The 26,144-nt window shown below is 44.5% G+C and overlaps 2 protein-coding genes and 1 long non-coding RNA gene across 4 annotated transcripts in view; 1 reads left to right on the plus strand and 2 right to left on the minus strand.

Annotated features, from left to right (window-relative positions):
* Window positions 1-1,136: 1,136 nt before the first annotated feature.
* On the minus strand, window positions 1,137-8,919 carry LOC134094721 (uncharacterized). The gene is made up of 4 exons (XR_009940475.1): window positions 8,663-8,919; window positions 7,149-7,341; window positions 5,666-5,911; window positions 1,137-1,399 (listed from the first exon to the last, which is right to left on the minus strand). It is a non-coding gene; the product is annotated as an uncharacterized LOC134094721 (long non-coding RNA).
* A 2,695-nt stretch (window positions 8,920-11,614) lies between these two features.
* polg (polymerase (DNA directed), gamma) lies at window positions 11,615-25,984 on the plus strand. Its single transcript, XM_062546993.1, has 22 exons — window positions 11,615-12,337; window positions 12,470-12,665; window positions 12,834-13,001; window positions 13,207-13,353; window positions 13,684-13,763; window positions 14,083-14,265; window positions 14,823-14,965; window positions 15,282-15,405; window positions 15,606-15,830; window positions 15,951-16,068; window positions 16,269-16,349; window positions 16,639-16,755; window positions 16,848-17,008; window positions 17,174-17,227; window positions 17,338-17,455; window positions 19,143-19,278; window positions 19,578-19,824; window positions 20,793-20,912; window positions 21,104-21,272; window positions 21,957-22,165; window positions 22,286-22,446; window positions 25,848-25,984. Exons 1-22 carry the CDS (start codon window positions 11,742-11,744, stop codon window positions 25,910-25,912), a joined length of 3,618 nt encoding a protein of 1,205 aa, XP_062402977.1. The 5' UTR covers window positions 11,615-11,741; the 3' UTR covers window positions 25,913-25,984.
* Window positions 25,961-26,144, minus strand: part of fanci (FA complementation group I) — a 32,112-nt gene continuing 31,928 nt past the window's right edge. For both annotated transcript variants that reach the window (XM_062546992.1, XM_062546991.1), the window contains exon 38: window positions 25,961-26,101. In XM_062546992.1, the coding sequence (XP_062402976.1) occupies window positions 26,039-26,101 (63 nt within the window). In that variant the 3' untranslated portion in view covers window positions 25,961-26,038. The remainder of the gene's footprint in view (window positions 26,102-26,144) is intronic.

Genomic DNA, 26,144 nt, shown 5'->3' on the forward strand with positions numbered 1-26,144 from the left:
TATCTTATCTGGTCTTGTTAATAACGTGATCAGACAAAAGCCTTATAACCGCGACCGACGGAGTTTTAAGAGCTTCCTTAAGATGCGCTGGTCGGTGGACACCTCGCAAACTAATTTTCTCAAAAGATGACCTCCCCAACCATAGGAAAAGCGGTCACCAGGGATTAAGAGGATATTGTTTTTTAATTACTGGCTCTTGACCTATAGCTTTGGCCTATGGCCTGATACTCCCTTTCGGTTGTTTATAGCGCTTTGACCATCTGTTAAGAGAATGACCTCTCCTCCGTGTCCCTCAGGATGTCCTCTGTCATCAAAGGAATTTGCACCTTATTGATCTATTACAAATTATTAATTTGAACATACAGAAAATATTCGGTTATTATTATTATTGTTATTATTGTTAGCCTACTACTATTCTAATTACTACTAGGCTATTTTTGTGCCAACATCCAACACCACACCCAGTAGGCTATACAGTGGATGTGTGCCTTTTGATGTACTGAGAACTGATAGCCTACATTGCAGACCATTTTATTTAAAAAAGTGTATATTCTATCTATCTCTATTTCAGGAGTTGTTGTTTTTTACTTCAATTTCTATAGCCTAGCCTGCATATTCTGGTTTCAAATGTCATTTCAAATGTGTTCTGTGTTGCATGGACAGAGGCCAAGGAACTCATTGTTAATGAACTTGGCCGATCAATCAGTAATCTTGTCATGAACAGACTCTTTTGGACCACCAAAGAATTTAACCTCTACAGCAACCTTCCTTTTAACTCAATAGGATTGTGACCATAGCCTAAACCAATGTGTTGCCAAAACAATTCTGTTATTCATTGTTAAAAATGCTTTTTAATTTGAAATCCAGGAAAAAATGTCAACCTTTTTTGTTACAAACAAATAATTAGGCAATTTATTTATCATGCTGTGATGTAGTTTATTTAATCTGGATTTAAACTATAGAGTTTATCGAGTAATAAAGAAAAACTTTAATTTACAGTATAATACTTTATTAATTGTTGTTCGTTTGACATTTGTATCACAAAGTAATAACGACAACAGTTGAGAAATTTGCATCAAAATAACACATTCATAAAACTGTGCGAGGACAGGAAACTGTCTTTCCTTGTCTTTGACTTATAGAAATCATAACATAAAACATGCTCAATTTATACAGTAACGTAGAATTTCAAGACAAACAACTGCTAGTTATTTGACAAAACACAGTTTCCAGATCTTGTGGTGGTTGAGAGGGCAGCTGAGACCACTTTGTAGTCTCATCTTGCCTGTTCACACACAGACTTCATGCCAACTCCTGCCAAGTCCATCCTTTCCACCATTACAGGGCCAGCATTCCCAGTCCATCTTCAAATATCATGTTTCAGTCCCATGGAAAACACCTAAGAAAAAAAAACAGTGTTAATATAAGCATGCCATAAATCGGTCTGTTTTTTGTATTGATTAACTGTAGCACATTGTAGAAAAGGGTAGATGCAAATAGCGCAGATGGTGTTAGTCTTCGACCATTTTTTTCCTTGATCGTAAGACTTGAAAAGTAAAATCAATCAATCTTTTCCTCCTGAAATAGAGCCTAACAAACAAATGTGTCAGCTCTCTCAAAGTCTTTAAATTTACACTCAGTGGGCAATATTGGCCTTTCTCTCTCTAGGGGAGCAGTTGTAAACTCACTGAATCTCCATCCAGTTCCACACGCAAAGTTTCCTTTTCTCCCTTTCAGGGAGCACAAAGCACATTTGTCTCTCCCGCTTTGTTGTTCTCTGATATCTTTAGACTGCATGCAGCTTATGCAAATAGGCAGCCTTTTATTACACACATATACACAGAGAGAGAGAGAGAGGGAGGGAGAGGGAGAGAGAGAGAGAGGGAGAACTCTCTCTTTCAGACACACACACACACACACACACACACACACACACACAAAAACGCACAAACACAGTCTCTGTGTGTGTGTGTGTGTGTGTGTGTGTGTGTGTGTGAAAGAGAGAGAGTGTGTTAGTGTGTGTGTGTGTGTGTGTGTGTGTGTGTGTGTGTGTGTGTGTGTGTGTGTGTGTGTGTGTGTGTGTGAACGTGAATGCGAGAGAGAGAGGGAGAGACCATGCCAATTCATAACACCTATAAGTGACTTGTATATTATTTAATATCTAATTACAGCTGGTGCAAATGGGTGTGGGGCAGCTGCTGTCTGGCTCTGGTCCACGGGGCTGAGAGTGCTGCACTGGGCTGCTGCTGCACAAGAACATTAGCATCTCACTGCACAGCTCCCATTAGCATCTCACAGTGCAGCTCCTCTACAAGGTGAGCCGCTTGCTGCCGTACAGTACACGCCTCTGAGTGGCCTGGATGAGTTTGGGATGGGAACCGTGAACCGCATGGAGGTGGTGAGGGGTGCTATACGACAGCATGAGGAACTGCCAGACGGGCTCTCTGAGGGGGGATGGGGGTGGTGGTGGTGGTGGTGGGGGTGGTGGTGGCGGCTAGACTGTGGGTGGGAAAGAGAATGGAGTCTGCTGAGTCTAAAGTGCTCCCCCTGAGCCGAGGTTCCCACCAGCGGTGGGGGGCTGACGGTCCCTCCACACAACCCTGACAGCGCTGCCTTTTCACCCACACATTACTGAGCCGGCTGGCCTCGCCAGCCTAGCAACCTCCGCGGGGGTCAGAGTTCAACACACCCTCTAAAGAGACAGACGAGCAGAAACTTCAGCAATGACAGACCCTGTCTAGACATGTCCACAGCCATGAACTTGAACTTGACTGGAAATGTTGAAGTCGACTGCATCCTTAAAGTACGACACATAGCAATGCGTCTAATGAGTCCCTTTCAGAAGATGTTGGGACTCTTCTCCAGTGAACAGCTTTGTCTTGCCCAACGCATGTTAACTTCGGGTGCATTCCAACTGCCCAAAATCAAACCACATTTACATTTCACTCTCAGGCTTTCCCACACATCATTCAGAAGTGCAATAGAATTCCACCTGCGATTACACTATTGACTTCATGATCTCATCACGACACCATTCAGATTCATATTGGCACTTAACAGAACAGAATAAGATCTGTTTGCTTACCAGTACAAACATATATTTATCTGTTTATTTATCAGTACAAACACAGCACAGGTTGAAACAATGTACTGAGTGTTGAGTGTGTTCATTCTGGAGCGGGTTTTAAGTCAGAGACACTAAACCTCGCAGTGTAGTCAAACGAAGGCATTATTATTCAACCCTTAGTGTGGGAACCCTGAAACAATACTAGGTACCCGGATGGATCACACGCCACTGAATTAGCTTAGGAATGGCCCCGCTGAAATCTCCATGCAGCCCAGACACACATTATGAACGCAGGAGACTAATTAGCATGATCAGGTGGCACTCCGCGCTGCTCCTCGGCGTACATGCGCACACAAAGGGGCCTCTAGCACCCAGCAGCCTCTTTTGCCATGCGTGCGCGCGCGCGACGCGTCTGCTCGGCCCGGGTTTCCCACCCTGCCCCCTTAGCACTACGCCAGCGCTAGCGCTCACAATGGTGGGAACACAGAGCCCTGAGTGTGTGAGTGACTGAGTGTGTGCGGGGGGGGGGGGGGGGGGGAGGGGTGGAGGGGGTTATGGGGGGGGGGGGGGGGGGGGTACCATTGATGGGGAGCCGGCGCGAGTGGGGCAGAATAATAATGTGACACTGGGGCTCTGTTCACGGCAGCGCAGGGTGCAGCTGCACATGGCGTGCCTCAGTGCAGGCAGCCAGCCACTCACACGCTCGCTCGCTCGCTTTCAGAGGGGAGCTCGCGTCGCGGGGAGAGCGCCCGCCCGCCCGCCCGCCCGTCCGCCCGCCCGCCTGCCTGCCTGCCCGGGGCACAGAGCACCCTTTCAGCCACGCCAGACCTCCGTCAGACCCCAGCGGCAGCACTGTCTGCAAATCCCACCCCATCTCATCCCAGACGAGGCTCGCCGGCTCGGATTAGGATTTTCATCTGTACTGTACATTCGTTACATTCACACGATTGGCATATGGTGGTCGAATGCGCATCCCTATCCACTGGTGACTGCAATCAAAGCAGTATAATCTGATAATAGCCAAGTGTCGATGCATCACAGAGATGGGTGCAGTTCACCCATTGATTTACCATCATAACTCTACAATACAGTGCTCTGGCTGAAAATGAGCGGCTAATTTCCCTAATATCACATGCCGTGGAGGACCGGCTGCAGTGGGCAGGTGAACTGGCCACCTTGAGGACAGGGGACTGGCCGCAGCGATTGCCACACAAGGTTACCCCACATCCTGACGCCCAGAATGAGAAACTTCCCATGAGCAAAAGGTGACCATGACCCATCAGCGCAGTATGAATGTTTTTTTAAAGGTGCGTTTGAGACAATTACAACACAGACATCCTCAGAAATAAAACCCCCGTGTCAAGTGCATGTGTGAACAATGCTGTGTTTAATAAGGACAAACTACTGGCGATACAAATATTTTTAAAAACTGTAATGAAAGAATGATTTCCACAAGCAATTAATTTTGCTCCAGTAACAAAGTACAGGTTTAGAATGTTGATATCCGAATGAAAGGTATACACAACATGTATCTGTCATGATGCTGTGTTTGCTGAACCTTCTGCATCTTCCTTCCACATAGATATGTCCATTTTTTGATTGAGTCTGATCAAAATGATCAATGACAACAGTATATGAGTCCGATCTTACTAGAACTGTTATAGGCGAACAAAGCTCTTGCAATATGGTTTTCTTGGTAAAATAAATTAAAAACAAAAAACAATGCAAATATGACTTTAAATGCATATCTCTCTTTCTACTTAATATCTGGAGGTAAAACTACTATATTAAGGTCAATGGTTTGGTAAGCTACTCATCACTCTGAAGCAATGATATCTTAGTTCTTCACGTGGAAGTCAGTACAGAGAGAGAGATGTCTTGAGCAGAACATACTTAAAGGAACTATTGATATGTTTAACACAGTGTATCGACAGTGGGAAGTCCTTGTAAGTAATGCAATGTGATTTCTATATGAAGCAAACCACATAACAGTAAAGGACACACAAACAAAGACAGATAGGACCCTGGAGTAGACATCGCTCTGACATATAATTGGAAGCTTTCATCACAACAAAGAGAAGTTGCTGCATATTTACAATGCTTTTCATGTGGTCAATGTCCCAAATCATGTTGCATTAAGCAAGTCTTTCAACTCTTATTTCTCTTAGAAGTAGCATATGTTTATATTGAGATTTCCCTGTCCTCTGATAACAACACCAGTGAAAGGCTGCTATGATCCTCTCTAACTGCCGCCACAAGCAGAGAATTTATTCTGCAAACAGAATTCTGGAATATTCCATTCTAGAATATATCTGATTCTAAAGCGCAGCATTCCTTCTTGATCATGCCCACTGGGACCATACTGTAGGACCAGAGACACGAGGCCAGCCAAACAAACAAAGATGGCTTCCTGCCTTCCCTCTTGCTATTACTTCTCGCTTTCGCAATGCCCTAACGGAGGACTCCTGAGATAATTAGCGCCATGAGATAGGGAGGTAATTAAAACGACATATAATGCACTGTCGATTAAACTGACATCAGGAACAACCCCCAACAAACACACACACACTTGGCGGAAAAGACTACGACGCAACGCACCTCGGATGCCAGCTCAGCCATCTTAGACGCTGCAGAGACGTGCCCAGATAAGATGGCCTCCTTGCCCGCACCCCTATGCCCGAAGACTGGCGGGCTGTATCTCCCGCTGTGGCACTGGCATGGCATCTCTCCTCTCTCAGATGGCACCCATGCTTTTGTGGGTAAGGAGGGGAGAGCCGAGGACAGACGTGTGCTTCTTCCATCTCTCCAATAGCCACAGCCAGACTCTTCCTACGGTTAGCACAACTGTGAGACAGGGAACAAGAAGCCAAAACATAACAAATACAGACATTTCTTCATGGCATAACTACTTATGATTGCTCAGCAGCTGCAAGTTAACACGGTTTTATCGTAGCCTAGTTAGCTGACTGTATTATGTGTAAGCGTGGTGTAAACAAAGAAATGCAATGCTTAAATGGCTGCAAAAAGGTGTGCAATACACTACACACAGAGATAAATAAAATACATTGATCTATACAACTACAAATAACAAAAAATTATTCGATATTTTCATTCTTCAACATGGTCCAACATTTTGTTTTATGTACTGTATATGATCATGCAATCAACTCATGTAGAAATATAAAGTTAGGCATTTACATCAAAAACAAGATATGTCTAATGTAATATGTTATAAATGTCCACAAAAAATACAGGTGCTGAATGACGTTTTTATGATCTGAAATCCACACTGGGCTCCCAGTTAATTTGGATCATTTAAACCATAGTCTACATCATTTGAATTCCAAAAAATGTAGTGAGGTTTTCTGTGCCAACGTGCAAATATGTGCTATTATGACCATTTGCAAATCCTATATTGCCACATCAAAACAGTATTTTTTGATTGCCAAAAGAAATCTCTCCGAGCTTGATAATTTCTGCCATTTTTGCATTTGTTTCAACAGCTGATGGCATGGACAGTTATGCAAAAGGTATCTATTAGTGATACAACACTTTCTGGTTTGTATAGGCCTTTTGACAAAATTGATCATTCTGGATGACCCTTGTGAGATGGTTATTCTTTGTTAATTGTTTTGGTTATTCTTGGTTAATATATAGATAGATAGATAGATAGATAGATAGATAGATAGAAAGATCTGTATAGATATCTCAAAGGTAAAGATGCTGAAACAACATCACTAGCCCATGTGTACAACGTGTTGCTGGGTCATGTTATGCATCGAAAATCTCTGAGAATTTTTGACCGACTATAGCTATATATAGACTTTGTATTTGATAATGTGTATAATCGTAGCCTTTAGCCAACAAACGCAATGCAGTGAAAATAACTCAGCAATGTATAATATTTAAGAGAATATAGGCCTAAGTGGCTAAGTCATACTTATTTAGTTCCTAGGCCTCGTTTTATAACACGCATTCGGCCAAAGAAAGAACCATAGACTAGCATGATTCACAAAGCTTATATCCGTTTCAAAAATGGTTTCGTCATTAAAGGCCGACTGATTTTTGAAAGCCACAGTACCTTGGATGAGCCTTGAGCGCAGAATATTTTCGTCAGCTGCATTTCCAGTAGAATAAAGCGACTTTGAGAATCATTCCTACTTTCGGTTATCTAGCTTTATGAAAGGTTCTGTACACTCATACAGCTAGAAAACCAAAGATAGAAACCACCCTCTCGATGCTCTGTGGTGCTGACAGACACAGCTTTTGACCATCTGAAAGAACAACATGGGAAAGCATTAATTAATGCAAAAATGGGAACGTAAAGCCTTACTTATTCTTAAAGACACTGCATGTATGAAAGGTCCCACATAAACATGTCACTCTCGTTAACAAATATAAGTATCACATTATTTTAAACGTGAGGGCTTTACGCACAAGAGCACACTTTAAAGTTAACATATCTCACGTCGCTTCATGGCTAGACAGTGAAATAGCATGGACCTACAGGCCTGCATAGTCCAGCATTACCATTTATGTAGTAGCTCCATGATCGCCATATTTTTTTTTTTATAAATCACTGACACGATAGAATGACTTAGGGTAAAATATGGGTCTGGCCTACACTTCTCTTTGTAACCACTGACTAATTACCTATAACAGGCTTTCAACTACAACAAATAGCACTATTGGGCTACTGGTGTACTAGTAGTGCTACTAGCCTACTAGGCTATAATAGGATAATAATTCGATTTCGCTCCAGCTTGTTTATTGTAGAGAGAAATTAAATTAAGTTGATTAGGACAGTTTCAACTTCAGGTAGACTGCATTGAAGCAAGACACTGGCTGTTTTATGGCTGTAACTTTTGCAAAATTATTTTCAGTTGTATGGCATACAATTATCCGTTTTATATCATCACACTGTAGTCTACTACACAGTAGCCTATGATCAATGAATCTACAATTTCCCATAGCCTATTAAAAACCACACATCACAAAGCCGATATGCATTAGGATGTTTTTAGGAAAGTTCTACATCAATTTATACCGTCATTTATGTATAACAAAGTTTATTTTAGGCTACAAATAACTGTCTAAAACAATTACGAAGCACAAAACGCACAGGCCCTTCTACTCACAGACTTGGGTAGGCTATACTCATTTTAGTTAAGCAATGTCCCTGTAAGGAAGAGGTACATTTGAAAGCTTTAGAAATAACAAAGCGGCACTGGCAAGATCAAACAATTATCTTACAACCACATACTTTGTAAGGTTACATGGAATACAATTTGGAAAATTACTGTATTCATAGGCCTAACAATATTTGCACTCGTGAACTCCGATCAACCACCCGTGACTCGATGTATTGGTTTAAGGTAGGCTACATCAGACACTGAGAAACACAGAGCATTCACATTTCCAGCCTATCCTTCTCCAAATGAGGATATTTCCAATATTTGTATTTTGGCAGCCATAAATGGACCTTCACTGCCCTTCAAACATTAATTATTTGAAAGAACATTGTTTTATGAGTGGGCTATATGCTACAGATCATTTTTCATAATCCCCTTAAATGAAACCTCCTGTAAAACCTACCAACTCTGTGCAGAAGGTTGTATATTCCTTGCAGATATCCAGACAATAATGAAAATTGTGGTCATAAGTGACCGATGACAGACGCGCTACTGGAATCCATTCGCGCCCAGCGGAATTGGTGTCTCTTCGGCAGCAGCACGTGGACTTGTCTTGTGAGGTGCAGTCCATCCTCTGTACCCAGGGTGCGTCTCTCCTTGAGGAATTGATGATTTCCATGTGTAATCTTTTCTGAAGGAAGGGAACGTATCCTCACTACAGCCATATATTCGCAACAGGTCTGGAGACACAGGCAGCACCCTCGCTGACCCTCTCCAGGGTCCTGTCACTCCACGTCCGTCTGCGTTTCTGCCTGAGGAGCTGCGGGCTCATGGGCTCTTCTGAGAGTGACTCCAACCCTCCTCCTCTGATAGTTCTAGCCTGTAGTGACGTCATTTTAGTACAGAGGTTCTTTTTGGCCAATCAGAGTCGACAAAAAAATTCAAAGATTTTCAATTGAACGATTATATAGCATAGCCTAATCCACTAATAGTAGGTATCAATGTTCAATGAGAAAACATTTGCCTCACGGGTATAGGTTTCTTCAATTTTATCGAACCAATCAAAGCCATCTGCTCTCCGTTTTATTCTAGGCCTGTGTATTATTTAGCTATAGCACACATAAACTCACAAGTGCTCAAAACCATCCAAATGAATTTCAGACGTAGCCTGGTCATATACGTTGTGTGTGTGTGTGTGTGTGTGTGTGTGTGTGTGTGTGTGTGTGTGTGTGTGTGTGTGTGAGAGAGAGAGAGCTTACAACAAGCTGCTACAGTAGGCTATCCTGCGTATCTTTCAGTCATTTAGAATTCCTGTCACATTATTTCTAAAAGCAACACAGACTGCTGTAAAAACAGACCATTTTACACGAGGTTGTTCGATATACAATCCACTCAGCCTTCTAGCCGACTTGTTTCATATTTTTAAAAAGCCCAATAACTTGTTTCTATCCAGGTCTATAAGCAGGATGACTGTGCCTGACTTGGTCGATTAGTCCCAAATAAAGAATAATAATAAAAAAAATAGCTTGTAGGCTTTAGCAGCTTTCTTCCATTGGTTTGATGCAGCGATAAGTCCTAAAAAAACAGGCAAACAAATGAGAAAGAAAAAAGAAAAATTATAATAATATAATAATAAGTATACTTATACTTATAATAATACCTTGAATTTCCCCTTGGGGATCAATAAAGTATGTATCTATCTAAGGATTATCTTAGGCTACTCTAGGCCTGTAAGGTCCCTCATCAAATCACTACCATACCATGAATAATAGGCCTACCTCAAGATACAGAGCTTCCATAAGCTTCCATAAGTTCCATAAGTTGTTGTTAATTAATTATTTTGTCTGAATTAATATAATAATAATATAAAGAAGTAGAGTGTAGGCATATTCTACACGTGTGCGTGTAAGTATGCCACATACTTTTGCCTTACAATTATATGCAATTTAATGGTAAAATAGTTTCAAACCTTTTGTGATATAGGCCTACTCATAATGGATCTGGACTGTGCGTCTAGATTTGGCTAAGCAACACAGTGTCTTCTCCAGTTCAAAACTAAGCCTGTGCCATCTAAACTACAAAATAGCGTAAACTGCATACAAAAAGAGAGGGTGGAAATATCTTGCGCTCACGTATTTCAAGAACTGGATGAACTCAACCGCAATAAGACAATACCACCCCCTAGCGACGGACAACACAATTAAGGACAATTAACGTTTTCTCAAATGGTATAGTGCCTACAGCGTAATCTACGTAAATTCTATTTTGCAGAATAGGCCTACATCAAAATGAAAATTAAGTTTGATAAAAAAAAAAAAAGCAGCATTCTCTGATCGGGGTCTTTGTGGTGATAGCCTAGATGTCATTTTACAACGTTTTGTTGTTGTTTTAAGAATATTAAGAATAAAATCAACTGAAGGTCAGATTCAGTGTGCCTTTGAAGAAGGCTATGGCTTTGACTGTTTCATAACAACATGGCTACAAAGCCATTGCAAGGACAACTTTAAAAAGGCATCTCTCTAAACATGCAAATTAAAATATTAAGTGAAACCTCAGAGTGAATATTTCCACTTCAGTGCGCATGGACTGAAAGGAGGTGTAGGACTACGCACGGCTGTATGTCTGCAGGCATCTTGGGCATTTCAATCATGTAGAGAAGCAGGAAATTATTTAATAATGAAAATAATTGTATGTCATAACATTAAGCCTAACATTTCTTTAACTTTACTTTTAGGCTATTATATTTTGTCGATGGCCCACTTCAATTCTGAAATAAATTTACGTAATAACCACTAGGGGGCAATAAGGTAGCGGTAGCCTTAGGTAGCCTAATCATCAAAAACATGCCGTAATCTACAGTAGGTTACTTGCTTGATGGATTCTAGGTCTGCCCTAACCGGGTTAATGCAAACACGCATTACTAGGACGAATGTAGGCTACTTCAGCTTGATCTTGCGAATAGCCTATAACAGGGGTCCCAGATACATGTAAGCACTGTCAGATTGTCATTTCCTTCCCCAGGGTTATTCAATAGTCATAATTCTCACTCTACACACTGTTGACAATTGAACATTTCACAAGACCTGTAAAGATAGATAGATAGACATATTGTAAAACAACCGACCGCGGCAGGACTCGAACCTGCAATCTTCTGATCCGAAGTCACGCCACGCGGCCCAATGCTAAGTGAGAAAAGTCACATATTTTAATTTATTGATAAATATCATGTAGTCGTAATAAATGTGTAGGTATTTAAAATTCATATAGGAATATTAAGGCGAATATATCCGGAAGACATGTTAACATGTTACAGTGTAACAACTCCTTGAGACATCCGCGCCACAAGGTGTCACTAATCACGCTACATAAGGTTAGATCTACTCTGGATTCAGCTTGTTTGTTGACATCCAACCAACGTCCAACGTGTTGAGGAGTAGCAAGCCTGTCTCTGCTCTGTCTTAGGTGTTTAGTGATAGCAGTTACTCGAACGTGTCTACAGTTGGACACGATGTGGTCTTTTTGCGGATAAAATTCTGAAATTCATGTTTGTGCACCAGACAAAGCTGATGTTGCGGTTATTGTTACTCCGGAGTCGACCACGATGGTACACTGCACTGGAGCCGAGGAGGTGGCAAAGTTCCTTGACAGAGCCTCACCTGGAACAAGCGCACGACTGTCCACAGAGAAGAATGAACCCACTCAACATTCAGATGCTATCCACAAACCTGCACAAGCAGATATTCCGAGGAACGGAGCCGGTGTACGAGCAGGAGAACGTGGAGCGGAGTGTCAGGCACCTGCAGGAGCATAAACTTTGGGGTAAAGAAGCCGCGCTTCTTCCCGACGTTGATCTGAAGTTGCCCCAAATGTACGGCAGCAATATTGACGAACACTTCCGGATTTTGGCTCAGAAGCAGAGTTTGCCTTACCTGGAGGCGGCTAGTCTGCTTCAGCTCACGGAGCTGCCCCCAATGCCTTTGACCTGGGCATGGGAAGTAGGATGGAGTCGCTATGGACCGGACGGGGAATGCAGAAGAGTGGATTTTCCTGACGAGAAGGCCCTGGTTTTTGACGTGGAAGTGTGCATGGCAGAGGGTCACTGTCCCACACTTGCCGTAGCTGTGTCTCCCACTGCTTGGTTAGTAACAAACAATCGACTAATGTGGTGCACAAGTTATCTGTCTTTGCTAGTGTTCCTGTTTGTGATTGAACCACACCATTACAGTATTCATTAGACTGTATTGGTATATAATGGTTCTTTGTTCATCAGGTACTCCTGGTGCAGTAAAAGGCTTGTTGAGGACAGGTACACTTGGTCTAATCAGCTCACACCAGCTGACCTTATTCCTTTGGAGACCGCTGTCAACTCCAGCCGACCTCCAAAGGGTGTGTGGCAGGAACGACTGGTAGTGGGTCACAATGTCAGCTTTGACCGCGCTCTCATTAAGGAGCAATACCTGTTAAAGGTAAGTCTGATTTTTGTGATCCCTGGTCAGTGGTCACTCATATACATGCCTATTAACCATTTTGCGAACTTAAGTGAAGTTCAGTGTGATTTATTCCTTAAGCTTTCCATTAAATTCAAGAAAGATTTTGTTCAGATAGTTAAGGAACAACAATTTCTACTACTTCAGGGCTCCAAAGTCCGGTTCTTGGACACAATGAGTCTCCACATGGCCATCTCCGGACTGACTGGGTTCCAGCGCACCCTCTGGATGGCCAACAAGTATGGCAAGCGCAGAGGCCTGCAGGAAGTCAAGGAACATATGAAGAAAATGGGGAGGCAAACTCAGGGGCCAAAGGTTTATCCCCATGCATTTTGTTTCTTTAATGACACATATGGACATGTGGACAGGAAGCAGGGGAGATAGATTTCCAGCCTGAGGGTTCAGGGTTCACCCAGCCTACCATGCCTCTACAGTCCAATCAAATTCAATATATTGCACAAATGCTGTAGCAGAATAACTCATTATGGTCTGTATGGATGGCTTTACCTTGTTCCTGTAGATTGGCTCCTGGGATTGGGTGGAGATCAGCAGCATCAATAATTTAGCGGATGTCCATGCACTGTATGTCGGTGGGGACCCCTTAAAGAAAGAGGCCCGGAACATTTTTGTGAAGGGCACCATGGGTGACGTGCGGGAGAACTTTCAGGTAGGTGTTCACATACACACCTTAAAGAGACCCTATGCAACTTTCTGCAGGAGACGATCGCTCCTTGTGTACATCTGGAAGTCTGAGACGAAGAACCACGTTTGCAATTTATATATTTAAATATAGCCTATACATGTATAAATATACACGCTAAAGCTGTTGGGGAAGCTCTGCAGAGAAAATGCAAGCATAAAACGAGCGAAAACGAAAACCGAAACCGAAACCAGAGATGAAATCGCCAATCCTGCATAGTTCCTCTTTAAGATGGCGAATCCCAGATGTACACAAAGACGGTGCTCAGCTCAGACTGTTGGTTTTTGTCCTGCGCAGGGGCTCATGCAGTACTGCGCCCTGGACGTGCTGGCCACACATGAGGTGTTCACCGAGCAGCTGCCCCTCTTCATGGAGAGGTAAAGGCCATTTAAACAATACTCTTATGTCTTTGTCTATGGCATGTTCTCTCACACACACGCACACACACACACACACACACACGCACACGCACACGCACACACACGCACACACACAGTCACACATACATTCACACACACACACACACACACACACACACACACACACACACACACACACACACACACACACACACACACACACACACACACACACACACACACACGTCTTTGCATGATTCTCGTATTTTCTTATTAAGTTATTACTCAAACTACATAACTTCCCATTGAATCTCTTACTTTCTCTCTGTGCTCTCAGATGCCCTCATCCGGTCACATTTGCTGGGATGCTGGAGATGGGGGTGAGTTACTTGCCTGTCAACCAGAACTGGCAACGCTATCTAGAGGACGCCCAGGACACATATGAGGAACTGCAGCATGAGATGAAGAAGTCCCTGATGCGGCTGGCAGATGATGCATGCCAGTTTCTAGAAGACCAGAGGTGAGGCCTGGAGTTTGGTTCTTTCATGAAAAGTCTTTGAAACTTACTCATACTTGTACTCACTGTAGTTAGTGGGCTTGCAGCAAGGCCATCTATTGTTCTTCTTTGCCCGTTTTTTGAGAACGCCTCTTCTCCTAGAGCGTTTGAGTTATCGTCGCGGTTCAAACACTAAAAAATCAGGCCCGATCCGGTGTAGGTTGCTTGTTAATGTCGGATGGCTGCTGGTTGTCGTTTTTTCCGGTATTCCCGTTTTTAGACCCTTGTAGTTCCGCCATGCTCAGCCAGAGGCGTTTCCCCATTGAAATGAATGGGGGACTGTTCAGGCGTTTACATCACTGCCTGGTGAGCAAGCCCACTCTTGCAGCTCTTCCACGGAGATGCACATTTCTAGTTCTCCATGACATTCTGCTATTCCCTTTTTGAGTATGAGAAGTTACTCTTTGATAACTGTTTTGATTCTTGTGAATCTGTTATCCATGGTATTCAATCTCAGTATTATCCCTAAATCAGAGTACTTACTGTGACCCTCATGGGTTTCTTTCATCTGATCCCATCAGATACAAAGACGACCCCTGGCTGTGGGACTTGGACTGGGAGGTTCAGGAGTTTAAACAGAAGAAGGTGCCCCAGAAAAAGAAAAAGGCAGCTAAAGCAGTGGAGACCAAAGCACCTACCGTTTCAGTAGCTGACTGGGACACGGGTAAGACATATAGAAACAAGTCTGAGGAAGGGCTGCAAAAGCCCGAAACGTTACTTTATGATTAAAAAAAATACATTTTTGGGAGCTCCTCGGTGTGCGGATCTTTTATGATACCTTTAAGACATAGAAACAGAAAGAGATTAGCATCAAATACATTGTAGTGATAACAGCTTCAGCTTTTTGTGTATGAAGAACACACCTTAATGTAACCAAAGACCATAAAGCGCTACGCTAAATGGCACATACTGACACCTCAATATTTTCAGGAGACGTCTTGTGAGGGAGAGTGATGATGTTCTTGTTTCTGTGCTGGCAGACCCTGGTCCCCCATCGGAGGAGGAGTTGAATGGTGTGGACCCCAGTAAAGAAGTGCTGGACAAACTGAAGCAGACAGTGGACTCTTTACCAAAGAGGAGACAACATCTGCCTGGTCATCCTAGGTGTGTCCTCACTGACCTTCAGTTCACACTATATAGTGCAAATGTTAACAGGAAAAGTAGAAGAAGAAAGGTTTAATTGATTTTCGACGAATAGATTTATTCTTAGCAGATATCCATGTCTGGTGTCCTTGGTCTTTGATTCATAGGTATACAATGAGCTATTCACCTACTGTCAAATGTCCTCTTCTCTTCACACTCAGCTGGTATCGTAAGCTGTGTGTAAAGCCATCAGAGAGTGAGGACTGGTCACCAGGAGCAAGTCTGATCAGCCTGCAGATGCGGGTGACCCCCAAGCTGATGGGGCTGACCTGGGACGGCTTCCCCCTGCACTACACCGAGCAGCATGCCTGGGGCTACCTGGTGCCAGGCCGCAGGGACAACCTGGATTCGGACGAGGAGGAAGCTGGTCCAGTGTGTCCCCACAGGTGAACCCTGGAGAAACATCATGACCATCTCCTCTGTGTGGATATGGCAGGGATAGTGAGTGGCCTTGGAACTGGGAAGCGTTGTGATTTTGACCTTTGAAAATACGTGCTTACTTCCAGGGCCATCGAAAGCATGTACAGAGAGCACTGTGAGCAGAGGGGGAAGGAGCAGCCGCAGTGTTTGGACACGCCCCTGTCTGATGACCTCACGCTGAGTGACAGCGCTGTATGGAAGACTGTAAGCGGTTTGGACATGTTGTGTTTCAGATAGAAACTGTCATCTCTCTGTCAGCTGTGAAATGGTTAAAAATACTGTGTGTGTGTGTGTGTGTGTGTGTGTGTGTGTCTGTGTCTGTGTCTGTGTCTGTGTCTGTGTCTGTGTCTGTGTCTGTGTCTGTGTCTGTGTCTGTGTCTGTGTGTCTGTGTGTGTTTGAGCAGGCGGAGGAGTTGAGCCACCTGGAGAATGTGTTTGAGGATGAGATTGCAGTCAAGAGCAAGTCAAGGATGAAAAAGTTCAAGGTGCAGTAGCAGTCTAACATGATCTGTATTGATCTTTAGCAGTCTAGCATGATCTGTATTGATCTTTAGCAGTCTAGCATGACCTGTGTTGATCTTTAGCAGTCTAGCATGATCTGTATTGATCTTTAGCAGTCTAGCATGACCTGTGTTGATCTTTAGCAGTCTAGCATGATCTGTATTGATCTTTAGCAGTCTAGCATGACCTGTATTGATCTTTAGCAGTCTAGCATGATCTGTATTGATCTTTTGGTGTCTTTTCAACTCTGAAGCTTTTCATATTGTGTTTTAGGATTCCAGAGCACCTGATGGTCCTCCAGACGGAAGCCAATGTCCTTATCACCATGGGAATGGGCCACATAATGATGTCAATATCCCAGGGTGCTGGTTTTTCAAACTACCTCATAAGGTATATTGTTGATGAACTGTACTAGTGTGTACAATGACCTGCTACAAATGATGGTGTTCCAAGTAATGCTCTCATTGCTTTACCTGGGACAGGATGGGAATGAGAACAATGTCGGCAGTCCTTTCTCCAAGGATTTCCTAAGTAAGATGGAGGACGGGACTCTTCAGGCAGGCAGAGGGGGCACAAACGCCACACGGGCTCTGGAGATTAATAAGATGATCTCGTTCTGGAGAAATGCCCAGAAGCGCGTCAGGTACTGACCCGTCAGACGTCAGCTGCCCTCTTGAAATAGATCCTGAGCACTCGACTGAGGAGGAAATCTAGACACGGATCCTCATGAATTTGTCTTAAATTATATGATGGACATGAGTCAGCCATTTTTCTTGTGTTACATCAATGTTCTATCTCACTCTTGTAGTACCCAGAAGGTGGTTTGGCTGCGGAAGGGAGAGCTTCCTCGAACCGTGAGCAGGTCTGTCACTTACATCCATCAGGACTCGGAAGTAACACGAGTTTCATGAAATAATGGTGTGCTGTTTTTCAAGGCAGTGAATAATTACACCCCAACCACCCCCACCACAGACATGAAGACTACGATGAAGAAGGACAGTATGGTGCTATCTTGCCACAGGTCGTCACTGCAGGAACGGTGACACGTAGAGCTGTGGAGCCAACATGGCTGACGGCTAGCAATGCTCGGGTAATGCCTGCTAACCAGTGCACTACTGTAATCTATCTAAACCGCTCACAAAAAGTAAGGAAACTTGACTTTGGCCCATTATATCTCCCCTTTAGTAATACCAACCAGTAAAGTGTTTCATATCATTTTTATCGTTGATTTGTCACCTTTACAATGAGGTATAGCTTGTAAGCATAGGGCAATCATGGAATGAGCAACACAAGCAAACGTGTAAGTAGTGCCAACGAAAAATGTGCCAAAATGGCCTGTTATGCTGTTGGAATTCACCTTTGTTACTTCAAGCATTGACGATTGCACTCTCCCACAGAAATGAGGAAAACAAAACATGTTAGGCATACATTTGTTCATTTTACACTCAGTGTCAGGGTCCTCAGTAGCGTGTAGAGGATCCATATGCAGCCACAACAGCTTGGCACCTTCTTCTCATGCAGGTCACCAACCTGGCTACATTCTGCTGTGGGGTGACATCTCCCTAACTCGAAAGACAGACCTTGTTATCATTGAAGGCAATCATCATGCAGTTAGATACTGGGATGAGATTCTGGAGCCAGTGGCAATTCCATATCTCCAGAATATGGGACCAATTGCCATCCTCCAGGATGACAACGCTCGCCCCCATAGAGCTGGGATCATCAGAGAGTACCTCCAGAATTTGGGAGTGGAGAGGATCTAATGGCCTGCCGTGAACACTTGTGGGATCAGCTTGGGCATGCTGTACGTGCCAGAGTCACCAACAAAACCAGGTTGGCTGACTTACAACAGATCCTTATCGAGGAATGGAATGCCATCCCACAGCAGAATGTAGCCAGGTTGGTGACCAGCATGAGAAGAAGGTGCCAAGCTGTTGTGGCTGCATATGGATCCTCTACACGCTACTGAGGACCCTGACACTGAGTATAAAATGACACTGAGTATAAAATGAACAAATGTATGCCTAACATGTTTTGTTTTCCTCATTTCTGTGGGAGAGTGCAATCGTCAATGCTTGAAGTAACAAAGGTGAATTCCAACAGCATAACAGGCCATTTTGGCACATTTTTCGTTGGCACTACTTACACGTTTGCTTGTGTTGCTCATTCCATGATTGCCCTATGCTTACAAGCTATACCTCATTGTAAAGGTGACAAATCAACGATAAAAATGATATGAAACACTTTACTGGTTGGTATTACTAAAAGGGAGATATAATGGGCCAAAGTCAAGTTTCCTTACTTTTTGTGAGCAGTTTATTAATGCAAGGAATGTCTGTCTGTGTGTCACTCTGTCTGTTCCACGCGTAACTCTCGAACCACTCATCCGACTGCTCTCAAATTTGGTGGGTGTCATCCTAATGGCACCAGTGTGTGCAGTACCAAATTTCATGTTATACGAACAAAAAATCTACGGGCTCTGCACTAGTATATAAATAATACAGAAAACCATTACATTACATTTTCACTTCGACAGTCTCTCCTACAAAAGCCCCAGTTCGAATCCTACCCCCATGGGGGGTTATATTATATCATACTGTATATATTGTTATATGATTGGGAAGTTATTGCATGTTTGATGGAGTCAAGAGAATTACTTTTTTATTACATTATTGGGAAATATTACATTATTTGGAAATTTTTAGATTATTGGGTTCTATATAGGCCATATCAAGGTACTGACTGGTAGCGTGTGGTGTCTTATGTTTGCCCATCAGCGTGACCGAGTGGGGAGCGAGCTGAAGGCCATGGTGCAGGTGCCCCCGGGGTATCACCTGGTGGGGGCGGACGTGGACTCCCAGGAGCTTTGGATCGCTGCGGTTTTAGGAGAGGCTCACTTTGCCAGCATGCATGGTGAGACAGAGGAAGTGGACATCATGTCATCTCCACAGATTACCGTAATTTCCCGACTATTAGCCGTGGTTTATACATTGATTTTGCAAAATTTCTTCAGATATGAGGTTAATACAGGGGAGCAGTTAATATGGAGTTAATATGGTTTTGTTTCTTTTAACTTGCATAAAACACTGTCCTGCGGCTTATACACAATGCGGCTTATATGCGGGACATTACTGTACAGTCTGGCTTAGTTTCAGCCCTCATTGCCTAAAGAGCGAAATGAAACTGATTTTGCACGTTACGTGTGCTTGCAGGCTGCACGGCGTTCGGCTGGATGACCCTGCAGGGCAAGAAGAGCCAGGGCACAGACCTGCACAGCCGCACCGCCGATACTGTGGGCATCAGCCGCGAGCACGCCAAGGTCTTCAACTACGGCCGTATCTACGGCGCCGGCCAGCCTTTTGCAGAGCGCCTGCTCATGCAGTTCAACCACCGGCTCAGTCAGGCCGACGCCGCCGACAAGGCCAAGCGCATGTATGCGCTGACCAAAGGATTACGCAGGTAGCACTCCATCCGTTGTTGTCTCAAGGTCCTAAAATGGGCCAGTAAACTGTAACAAACCAATCTATAAAGGCCAAGATACTAGAAGAGCCATTTTTCTTTTCTTGGGATAGTGAGTCAAATGATTCTCTTGAAATGGGGAAAAAAAACTATAGTTTGGCCCTTTCAGCCTCCCACTTAGTCTGGCTATCACCATACTGAGCTCAATCTTTTAAGACCGAACATTAGTATTGGGAGTCTGTGTTTTATTTCTACTGCACAAGAGGCGTGATCAATGGGCATCGTTCAAATGACTAGTTTGTGATTGGACCCAAAGGTTGTGGACAGGACAGGACACAGGGGAGATAGATGTGCAGGACACAGGGGAGAAAGATATGCAGGACACAGGGGAGACAGATGTGCAGGACACAGGGGAGACAGATGTGCAGGACACAGGGGAGATAGATGTGCAGGACACAGGGGAGAAAGATATGCAGGACACAGGGGAGATAGATGTGCAGGACACAGGGGAGAAAGATATGCAGGACACAGGGGAGACAGATGTGCAGGACACAGGGGAGATAGATGGCAGGACACAGGGGAGACAGATGTGCAGGTCTTCAGCCTGAGCTGCCGGGCCAAATCCAAATTGGCCGGCAGGTCAGGCAGGGTTCACCTGTTGACTCATTTCCGGGTTCAGGTCATGATGGATATAATAAGATGTTTGCACACTGAGACTCCAAAACCGACAAGGTTTATTTAAAAACCACATACAAGGTCTCGACCCATTTTCCTTTATCACTTTTACATTAATCGTGTCCTGCACCTGGCCCCAGTGAGGTGGGATGTGCATGCACCTGGCCCCAGTGAGGTGGGATGTGCATGCACCTGGCCCCAGTGAGGTGGGATGTGCATGCACCTACTTAACCTAAACTCTATAATAAGATGTCTTACATGCCTCATGCATTCCTGGACGACCCTGTGCTCAGGTGTCTCCTGAACGAGGACGGGGAGTGGCTGCTGGAGGAGCTGGGCATGGATGTGCAGAGAGCGGAGGACGGGAGTGTGTCCATGGAGGACGTGCGCAGGATCCGACAGACAGCGCAGCGGTGAGACGGCTCGAATAGGACACGAGACCCGAGAGGTCTGGTCTGGTCTGGTCTTGACTGATGCTTCTCGGCTTCATTGAAAATGAGGGCTACCCTCAATGACTCTCCGAGAATAAAGAAAGGTTGAATGAATGAATGCTTAGCAGCTGGTGCCCCCATGAGAATGATGGCAGTTTGTCTTTGCTCTGCAGTTCCGGCAGGCGTAAGTGGGATATAGTTGAGAAGCGTGTTTGGGGAGGAGGTACGGAGTCGGAGATGTTCAACAAGCTGGAGAGCATCGCCCACTCCCCTCGGCCGTCCACCCCTGTGCTGGAGTGCCGCATCTCACGAGCCCTGGAGCCTGCCGCGGTGGGCGACGAGGTGAGATGGGCAGCGATAGCAAGAATTCTCATTCTTTTACTCAGTCTATTCTGGAATAGCTACCACAACAAAGCAAATATCCTACCGGCTCACTTCGGCTCTGTATTGATCAACTGAACAAAAAAAAAAAACATTGCAGTCTTTCAGTGGCTGTAAGTACACAATACTTATAATAGTTACAAGGTGCAAGCATGTTGCATTCTGAGAGGCAACAACAGGCAAGACCTTATGACTGAGTAAACATTGACAACAAAGCAATTTGGTATGAAATACAGTGTACTGCCCATCTGCAAAGACCTACACAAAAGAGAAAGAGGGCACTGAAACAGCATATATTTATAATTGTCTGGATTGGTCCAGAGTTTAATATTGTTTACAGTTTGATGCATCTTGACTCAATACAAGACTACGGACAAGCTCATAATTTTTAGTTTTATGCGTTTAACTCGTATAGCATAACGCAGTATAGCATGGATGAAATTTCACATGTCTAAAGAATGTTACGCACATGAAAAAGATTGATTAATAATATGAAGAAAAAAAACCACCTCTCTGCTGGGACCCTAATGAATACATGATGTGTAATGTATGACTCATAAATAATGGCATTCTTCAGGTAAACTGTAGTACAGAGTGGGCAAAGGTATTGCAGTAGAGTTACGAAAATTGCTTTTGTGCCTCCAGTTCATTACCAGTCGAGTGAACTGGGTGGTCCAGAGCTCAGCCGTGGATTACCTGCACCTGATGCTGGTTGCCATGCGCTGGCTACTGGAGGAGCACGACATCGACGGCCGTTTCTGCATCAGCATCCACGATGAGGTGCGCTACCTAGTGTGTAGCGAGGACCGCTATCGAGCAGTCTTAGCCCTGCAGATCACCAACCTGCTGACCAGGTCAGAACCTGACCACTCAAAATATCCTCACAAGTCTTTTCCCTTACTCAGGAAGACTGATTGGCAATGTTTGTTCTGCCATAACCTCTCAGTACTAAAGTCTGTGGTATCCATTTGTAGATGCATGTTTGCCCACAAACTGGGCCTGCAGGACCTTCCCCAGTCTGTGGCCTTCTTCAGCGCTGTAGATGTGGACCAGTGTCTGCGGAAGGAGGTGACCATGGACTGCGTCACTCCATCCAACCCCACGGGAGTGGAGCGCAGATACGGCATTGCCCAAGGTGAGCAGTATAGCACCCTACCCCTACCCCAAGGTGAGCAGTAGAGCACCCTACCCCTACCCCAAGGTGAGCAGTGTAGAGCACCCTACCCCTACCCCAAGGTGAGCAGTCTAGAGCACCCTACCCCTATCCCAAGGTGAGTAGTCTAGAGCACCCTACCCCTATCCCAAGGTGAGCAGTGTAGAGCACCCTACCGCTATCCCAAGGTGAGCAGTGTAGAGCACCCTACCGCTATCCCAAGGTGAGCAGTGTAGAGCACCCTACCCCTACCCCAAGGTGAGCAGTGTAGAGCACCCTACCGCTATCCCAAGGTGAGCAGTGTAGAGCACCCTACCCCTATCCCAAGGTGAGCAGTGTAGAGCACCCTACCGCTATCCCAAGGTGAGCAGTAGAGCACCCTACCCCTACCCCAAGGTGAGCAGTATAGAGCACCCTACCCCTACCCCAAGGTGAGCAGTGTAGAGCACCCTACCCCTAGGTGAGCAGTATATAGCACCCTACCCCTACCCCAAGGTGAGCAGTATATAGAGTACCCTACCCCTACCCCAAGGTGAGCAGTGTAGAGCACCCTACCCCTACCCCAAGGTGAGCAGTGTAGAGCACCCTACCCCTAGGTGAGCAGTATATAGCACCCTACCCCTACCCCAAGGTGAGCAGTGTAGAGCACCCTACCCCTATCCCAAGGTGAGCAGTGTAGAGCACCCTACCCCTACCCCAAGGTGAGCAGTGTAGAGCACCCTACCCCTACCCCAAGGTGAGCAGTATAGAGCACCCTACCCCTACCCCAAGGTGAGCAGTGTAGAGCACCCTACCCCTAGGTGAGCAGTACCTATCACATTTGAACCGATATCGGTACCGGTGCCGGTGCCGGTGCCTGAGGTTCGGTGTCGGTATTCAACGGTATTTTTTTCGGTACCTTACGCTTGCTGAATCTGTAACACCTTGTTTGTATCAACTACAAGTTGTACAAAATCAAATTTATACATTGAGAATGTTTTTAACACAATACAAAAACCTCTCATTTCTTAAAAGTATGAACATGAACAATGGATAGTGAAAGTTTTTTTAAACAGACTCCATCAAACCCAAACATAAAACAAATAATTAGTCCATTGGGTTATATGATGATTTAGCTATTTTAGGCCATGTTTATGAAAAAAGCAATCCTTCCATCTTTGTTTTGTGCAATTTAACAGTAGCCTCAGCAGTATGCCAGGCATCATGTTTAATAAGTCGCCCCTTTTTAATGAAAACATAGCCTACTATAGAGTTTACAAATGGTTTAGAAGTTATTCATTTATTCATTAATTAATTACAAAATAAAAGTTCATTTTTAACACCTCTCCGCCATAGCCCTTTTCATCTCGCATAGGTTATCTCCTAGAAGCAGGTATGCGTTCCACAGTTTGGGAATCCCTGGCGGATCCGGGCCAAATACATTTTGCTATCTGGGTAGATTATTATCCACTCCTTACCAGTTCTGTTGTTTAAATTACTTCGTTTCAGTCAGTTTCTAACGTGAGTAGTAGGCTGGCGAGTTTGGTCGTTCGATTATCCTTTGACTAATAAAACATTCCATGCCATCGTGAATTTGAACTTATAGCTCGTCTTGATGCAGCGCATTGTTCCACCTTGAAACGCTACGCATAGTCTGTCTGTCAGGTTAACTGTATGTGTAGGCTAACCAGCAAACTGTTGAGCATTGCATCGGGGGGAGTGAATCCGTTAAATATGCCGTTTTAATGAGTCATATTTCGCATTCAAAATAACAGAGCAAAGCGAGCGACAGAGAGAAAATAGAAACCGTAGTGGCCTATGCCAACAACAAAAGTTCTCTCAAAACATCGCGCTGCCCACGTTGCTTGCTGTCAGGACACTCCAATTGACAGCAATGAAATTAAACGAATTGTATCGTTGTTTGCTCGCATCGCGGTTATTATCTGCTGACTGCTTGGAGCAGCGCAGCAAAAGCAAAGGCTACGGTCAATATCCTTAGAGCAACTGTTGTCACGACAAATACAGCGAGTATTTGGCAAATAGCCTAGATATTATTAATGCTGTTAAGACTTCATTATCATCTAGCCATGATACATTTCTATAGCATTCAAACATTTTTCTGTCACATGCTTTGAACTATCTAAAGTCCTGTTTTACCGTTTTGAATGGATCCAGTCTCACTCGCGATTCAGAAGATGGGTGCATTTCATTGCACTCCGTCAACTCTCAGTTTTATTTTAAGTTCTTACCAGGGATAGGCCTACTGTTTGGATTAATTTATGCTTGCTCTTGGTGCAATACATGCATGCTTAAATGGTGCATATTAAGTTAGCCTATTCACTTTCGTTTTTGAGACCGACATAACCTACACTCAGACATGACGTCAGATGGCGCACTCCGCTCCTGATGCACATGAAAGTAGCGAAATTTAGCACCGTTCAATTTCACGTGAAGCAATACCCGGTAATACCGACGTGATTCGGTCGGTACCGGTAAAAGTACAGGGGTCGGTACCCAACCTATAGCACCCTACCGCTACCCCAAGGTGAGCAGTGTAGAGCACCCAACCCCTACCCCAAGGTGAGCAGTAGAGCACCCTACCCCAAGGTGAGCAGTATATAGCACCCTACACCAAGGTGAGCAGTCTAGACTAGAGCACCCTACCCCTACCCCAAGGTGAGCAGTATAGAACCCTACCCCTACCCCTACCCCAAGGTGAGCAGTAGAGCACCCTACCCCTACCCCAAGGTGAGCAGTGTAGAGCACCCTACCCCTACCCCAAGGTGAGCAGTGTGGAGCACCCTACCCCAAGGTGAGCAGTATATAGCACCCTACCCCTACCCCAAGGTGAGCAGTATATAGCTCCCTACCCCTATCCCAAGGTGAGCAGTGTAGTGCACCCTACCCCGAGCAGTGTAGAGCACCCTACCCCTATCCCAAGATGAGCAGTGTAGAGCACCCTACCCCTACCCCAAGGTGAGCAGCTCTACCCCTATCCCAAGGTGAGCAATATATAGCTCCCTACCCCTATCCCAAGGTGAGCAGTGTAGAGCACCCTACCCCTACCCCAAGGTGAGCAGTGTAGAGCACCCTACCCCTACCCCAAGTCCACTTGAATGGAAAACACATTTTTTGTAATTGATGAAAGTTAATTCCAAAAGCTTGTTACTGCATGTCTCAGTAGGTTTTACTTTAACAATAACACCAAAAATGTCCTTCACGCCAAATTCTTTAGAAATAGGATTTTCTGTTTAATTAAGTTAAAATGAAAATACATGAAAACAATTTTTTTTTTAAACCAACAATAAAATATTTTAACATTTTTTTTAACAAGTCAACAATTCATAAATGAAACACACAAAACAAAACAAAACGATTAATATTGTGGTGCAAACTCTGTGCAGGTGAAGCCTTGGACATATGCCAGATCATGGAGATCACCAAGGGCTCGCTGGAGAAGGCCAGATAGGAGGAAGAGGAGGACCCGGGACCAGATAGGAGGAAGAGGAGGACCTGGGACCAGATCCTCCAATAGCTGAGCTGTAGTGGGGGCTGATGGGTAAAGACAACGACGACGACGACAACATGAATGACCTCACACCTTCCTCTTCTTCTTCTTGGGCTGCTGACTGGCTTCAGGGGTCTGGGTGACCGGCGTCTGGAGGAAGATATGTGTGTGTGTTAGTAAGGCAGCGGTCAAA

The sequence above is a fragment of the Sardina pilchardus genome, chromosome 10 (genome assembly GCF_963854185.1).
Source record: "Sardina pilchardus chromosome 10, fSarPil1.1, whole genome shotgun sequence".
NCBI classification, from domain to species: domain Eukaryota; kingdom Metazoa; phylum Chordata; class Actinopteri; order Clupeiformes; family Clupeidae; genus Sardina; species Sardina pilchardus.